This window comes from Micropterus dolomieu, linkage group LG01, assembly GCF_021292245.1.
Source record: "Micropterus dolomieu isolate WLL.071019.BEF.003 ecotype Adirondacks linkage group LG01, ASM2129224v1, whole genome shotgun sequence".
NCBI lineage: Eukaryota > Metazoa > Chordata > Actinopteri > Centrarchiformes > Centrarchidae > Micropterus > Micropterus dolomieu.
Genome location: NC_060150.1, coordinates 54,391,260 through 54,397,400, shown reverse-complemented (window position 1 = coordinate 54,397,400; position 6,141 = coordinate 54,391,260). Strand labels below are relative to the sequence as shown.

The 6,141-nt window shown below is 41.1% G+C and overlaps 1 protein-coding gene across 6 annotated transcripts in view; it reads right to left on the bottom strand.

Moving 5' to 3' along the window:
- Positions 1 to 240: 240 nt before the first annotated feature.
- Positions 241 to 6,141, bottom strand: part of slit1b (slit homolog 1b (Drosophila)) — an 81,294-nt gene continuing 75,393 nt past the window's right edge. For 5 of the 6 annotated variants that reach the window (XM_046048038.1, XM_046048030.1, XM_046048000.1 and 2 more), the window contains 5 exons: positions 4,103 to 4,257; positions 3,761 to 3,972; positions 2,965 to 3,089; positions 2,539 to 2,747; positions 241 to 1,868 (listed from right to left, as the gene is read on the bottom strand). In XM_046048038.1, coding sequence (XP_045903994.1) covers positions 1,606 to 1,868; positions 2,539 to 2,747; positions 2,965 to 3,089; positions 3,761 to 3,972; positions 4,103 to 4,257 — 964 coding nt within the window. In that variant the 3' untranslated portion in view covers positions 241 to 1,605. The remainder of the gene's footprint in view (positions 1,869 to 2,538; positions 2,748 to 2,964; positions 3,090 to 3,760; positions 3,973 to 4,102; positions 4,258 to 6,141) is intronic. The other variant, XM_046048022.1, reaches the window with a different exon arrangement.

The following is a 6,141-nucleotide window of genomic DNA, read 5'->3' as shown; positions in this document are numbered from 1 at the left end:
TTCAAAACACCTTGAGTCTGGCAATTAATTCCTCACACTTTTAATAGATAGTTCCTATCACATTGTACATAAAGCAAAGCAAAGTTACATATGCGTCCCAGACTGAGAAACTGACGAAATATCCTTATGGTGTATAAAAACAGGTCCTCACAAATATACAAGTACAAGAAGCACACCCCCCCCCCCCGTGTCATGAACGTGTCATGAACGTGTCATGACCCCTCTGCTGTCCCCAATGAACCCTTTGACCTTCAGGCTGTGCATGGTGTTGGGTTGACCTTTGTATTTACATTCGGATTATGCCTTAAAACTCAATGACTTGGGTTTTAAAATGACAGTTTAAAGATTTCTACTGTGAGCAAAGGTTTCATTTGCAATTCAAGTGTTTCTTAATTTAAAATGGACATAACCCTAAAACAACAACCTTCATGAACTTATTGTCTAAATTTTATTTACAAAATATGTCATTTGTTATGCTGCTGTTACATTGAGCGTGACATCAATTCCTCAGTAAGTAATAAGTAAACTCAAACTCAAGAATACATAAACTATCTCCTGATGAAACAGACCGGAGCGCATTTACACTCTTTAAAAAAATGTCCCTACTTGTTATAGCCTGCATTCATTGAGTTGTTGGGTTGTCAATGATATTATAGCTTCCAGTGTTTTCTGTAGCTCCATTAAGGAATTAGAGGGGATGTGTTGTAAGAGGAAGATTTGGACAGAAGAATGTTCAAAATATCTCTAATATGCACGTTATTTTGCTTCTCGAGTTTATGCTCATTTCACACAATGTTGTGAGGCCGATGACAGGTTGAGGATTTAACGTCCATGGTTATTGTAAGATCAGCACATAGTCTGCTGTACCTCCTCACTTCTGAGCTACTTCAATCACACCTTAAAGAACAAACTGAACACTTGGTGCTTAAACCCTCATCAGTGTGGCAGCCTAACAGAGAAACAGCAGTCATGTCTGCAGCAAACAATTACAATTTTTTATTTCACCAATTGGCTCCTTCATCAAACTGACAGACCTCAGTGCTGCTGTTCAGAAATACCTGCACACAAAGTCTGACATTGCTGATATTTAACACGTGAAATTTGATTGACAAGTCTTTATTTCATAAACGAGTCCCCAGCTTAAATTAGTACCTTTATTTCTCGTAACAGTCGTCGCTCACCGTCGCAGCTTTGGGGGAATGAAGCGCAGCACTCAACTAGCAACACATCAGAAACGCATTTAAGAAGGCATACAGAGGCTTTTTAACACACGGGTATTAAAAATGAGCTGGAGTTAGGTAGTTAGCACACAGGTTCTCCTGCCTGGAGCAGGTGGAGAGGAGGAAGATGACGATGAGGTTGACTCGTTGATTTCATGTTTAAAGAGGGAAGAACTGTCTTATGTTACAAAACGGCGTCTGTGCGCAAAAACACACAAAACAAACACAAAAATATCCATTTATCAGTGACAGAATCCCTACAGTGTGTGAACCTCTTTACCTTGGTGTGTGTGTGTGTGTGTGTGTGTGTGTGTGTGTGTGTGTGTTGTGCTTGGATGTGTGTGTGTCTGCATGTGTGTATGTGCGCACCATTACTTCCACAGTACTACACACACTCCTTGCAGCCACATTCCACAGGCTTCTCCACGTCCTGCGTAAATGAGGTTCCATCGTCGCATTCGAAGGTGAGACGCCGACGTCGTACCCTCAGAGGAGCGCAGCAGGAAGCGACGGTGGCAGTCGGCTCGGTTCCCGCCTGGCACCGACCCTGACATTCAACCCAGGAGAAAGGCTTGGATGTCTGGCAGAGGACGGACCCGTGCTGCAGCCGGTGGTAATCTCTCACCGGCTCACCTCGACACGGGGACTCTGTGGATGGGGACACACAGGGAGGATTAAGAGATAACCAGACCTGGACCAACCTCAACCAAACAAAAAATAAGACAATTTGACTTTAAAACTTTCATTGGAACTACATTTTACCAAAGCCAACGGTTCTTAAAAATGACACTGAGGTCTGTGGATTATTCAGAATCAGGCCTGCCCACAGAAAGGCCCTCCACAAATCTGCTTTACTCATGTCAATGAATGCTCTCTCTCTCTGTCTCCAGACATGGCCTGCTTATGATGTTTTGATGTTGCGTACAACAAACATTACTCATACCATTTTCAGGAGAGGGGGTTTTCACTATGAAACAGGCTATATTTTACTAAAGAAACATTAAAAAACTTAGTTTTCTGTTGTTTTAATAAGCAATGGTGAGTTTTTTGGTTCAAAATGAAATTTGGTTATCTTTGCTTATATAGTGATGGACTGCATGGATGGATTTGGATGCCAGATCACCTTTATGCTTCGTGCTGATTCTGAAAGGCCTCAAGCAACAATTGGTGGGGGTTTAACATGTAGTGTAACGTGTTTAAAGCACCACCATCACCTAATTTGACATTGAGCATCTCTAAAAACATTTATGTCACATGGTCATTAGTTTGCAATTGAGAATAAAAGCTGGTCCCACCCTTATCTCTCGTCCTTCCTCACCTATATCGCAGCTCTCTCCGGTGTATCCCTGCTCACAGACGCAATGCTCTCCATCCTCTGTCTTCTGACACTGGCCATGCAAACAATGTAGACCCTGGCATGAACCAGCTGGCTCCCCCTGCAGGTTACACAACGCACCGCGATATCCCTCCTCACAGTCGCAGCGGTACGTCTTAGCGTCCAGTACCACACACACACCCTTCACACACCTGGATTGAAACAGAATGAAAGCAGGGGGGAGATTAAGAGAATGGACTCAACACAAAGGACAAATCAAAATTGATTATCATCTTTTTTTATTACATTAACACTTTAAATTAAAAATTTAAATTATAAATTAATTTAATAAGGAACAATGTTTAGAAAGAGGACACATTTCAAAGTAAGGTGTGTGATTTATACAACATCTGAACAAACTGCACTCACTTGTTGCCTTCACACGGGTTGACACCAGTTGCTGTGGTGACAACATCCGTTCCAGTAAGGCCTCCTGTTATTGGCTGGTCACAGTGTTGTCCTGTCCAACCTGTCTGGCAGTGACACTGGGGACCCTGTGAAAGACAAGATGTTTACTAGTTCACTTAATCCATTATCTGTGAAAACAAAAATCACAATAAATGTTTATACCTGAATAACTGTTGGCAAAAAAGATACATTTCTGTTAAACAATTACCCTTCTCCTCCTCTGTCTCCTTTAGTGTGGCCCTTAAACTTTTCCTACTTTTGCAACAACATTTCAAGAGAAGAATAACATAATCATTTATATATATAGCACTGCGTTGAACGAAAACCTTGGGTTATGCTTGTTACTGTTCAGACCAGAGAAATATGCTGCTCTCATGAGTTGATTGTGCACGATTAGTAGCTCCTTCATGTGAAAGTAGTTTTCCATCCACAGCTCAACCTTTCTTTAATTTCTTCTATGGCATCAAAAAAATCATTTATCCGAGGGGACAGATTGACAGCTGGTCTTATTTGGAGCAATAGTATCAAGAGCCAAGGAGCACCATTTGTAAAACTGGTTAACGGAGTCATTAATATCAGAAAACATAAGCGTAGTCTTGGAGAGCTGAAAACCTGCAGCATAGTGCCTCTTAAAGATGCGAGAATGTACAGTTTTTCTCTGAGAAGTCAGTACTGACTGTAGAACGTATCAAAAAGTATACATTAAGTATACATTTAAGATCAGAAATGAAGCAGGCTGTTGTAAGTTGGCTCCTACCTGAGCAGCGTTGGGCTGGCAGATGCCATGCAGACAGTAGAGTTTGCGGCAGGCCTGACAGCCGGGCACCACCCCCGGCTTCATGTGGCTACGGGTAAAGTCCTGCAACTCGTGGTTGATGTAGAGGTTCCTGATGCAGCCATGGAAACTAGACGTGTTGAGGGTCTGAGACGAGAGACCCAGAGAGGCGGGCATCACCTCCTCAGGCATACCTGAAGAGAGAGACCGTTAGACAGAAATCAATCTTGGGTAATATATTTTTTCTATAAACTTCTGGTCCATGAATAGAAAGATTTTTAGGAGTTTAGGAGTGTTTACCCTCTGCTGCCTCTCTGCTCTTACCTCCAACGTAAAGAGGCGCCTCCCCCGTCACCAGCTGGCTCCGGCCCTGACTGTCCAGAGTTGTCGGCTCTCCTCCGTCCACCGACAGGTTCACCATATGATTAAACGTCACAAGCTCTACAGTGTGAAACTGCCCATCGTTCACCGTCTCAGTGCTGTATGTAGAGGGTGTAACACACATATTTCATAAATAATGTAACATAAATAATACATTTACAATGTAGGAACTTAGCACAGGGAAATAATGACAAAAAGCAATGCAAGCATAAACCAAATAAATATTATTCCCTGTTTCAATATTCACAGGGGAAAAGAAAGGTAAAGGCTCAAAACAGGTCACCATTTGATCACAAGGCACACATACAGTATAGACATAAACAACTCCTACTCATATTTTTACTTTACTTGTCAGCCATCATTCCTTCCCCCTTTTGTATGGAAGATTTTATTGGACTTTAATATTTGTAACCCACAGAAAACAATCCACAAATGTGTACTATGATGCGCAAATATGTCACTATCTACAAATATGTATTATTAAATTTTTGATGCGTGATATCCACAAAAACACATAGTTACTTCTACACACAAAACAGTTTTTGCACATTAGCAGATTGCTTTCTCGAATTTGCAGGTCACGTTACATTTGTGACTTCCTTTGTACGCATTTGTGGAATTTTGTCCACTCTGTACCACAGAGATCTGTAAACAGAGATCTGTACGTGTGAGAGCAGTATATTATCTACACCAGCAGGTGGCGGTAGCAACATTGCCTCTCATGAGTTGTAAGAATATCCATTGCAGTACCCAGGGTCATCTGTAAGAGACAACAACTTCTGCTTCTGCTGGACCACTGGACTCTCCTCAGTCAGTGTGTGTAGAGTAAATTGTACATATTTGCAAATTGCACTGTATTTTTGTGGATATGATTTTACACAACACAAATGTAAAAATACATGTTTTGGGTAGGGAGATATGTGTGTGTATATATATATATTTTTTTTACAGATCTTCACAGTACACATTGGACAAAATTCCACAAATGTGTAAAAAGGAAGTTACAAATGTAACATGACCCACAAATTGGCAGAGAGCAATCTGCAAATGTGCAAAAACTGTTTTGTGTGTAGAAGTAACGCTGTGTTTTTGTGGATATGATTTTACGCATCACAAATGTAAAAATACATATTTGTAGATAGTGACATATTTGCGCATCATAGTACACATTTGTGGATTGTTTTCTGTGGGTTACAAATATTAAAGTCCAATAAAATCTTCCATACTTTTGGCTGCATGTTGACCTGAAACATAGTGATGCCTCAACACAAAGTAGCACTGTGTAAAAGAAGATGTGGTAAGATTCAGACATTTTGACGCAGGTTATTATAAGTCTATTCTGGCCTGTGCTTTGTTTTATATTGACAATCCCTAAGAAAGTCATGACTTTTCTTTGTGTTGACTATAACTATTTTATTTATTTATTAGTTTATTTGACATGGAGAGTGTGCAATTATTAACATTGCTGCAAATGCACCAGAATTAGCCAAAAGGCTATTTTTCATCCGTTGTCCCTGGGAATGTGGACAGATGACATCGGTCATCATGTCATTTTGACGAATAAATCCCTCTTTTTCATATTTCAAGTTTTCCACTGTTTTCTCACTACGTGTATCTTTCTCTGATCTCTTTGTCTTTTCAGGTGATTTGCCATGCTCTCCATCTTCTTTTCTCTGCAGTTTCTTTTTACACAAATAGCCTCAGAGTGTGTGTGTGTGTGTGTGTGTGTGTGTGTGTCTGGCAGAGCGTCCTCCTCCTCAACATGAACCATCCAAACATTTAAGCACTCGACACCTGATCAAGTGCACATTCCGCCTCAAGTGTCGTCTGCATCTTTGATTAAACCAGAATACCCACACTGCCAATGTCATCTGTCCACATTCCCGAACACTGCAAGACTCGCACTGAGCAACAACACAGATCATAGACTGTGCACACTCTGAGCGGCGTTGCTGGGCTACAGGAAGCTGAGAGGCTGCTGA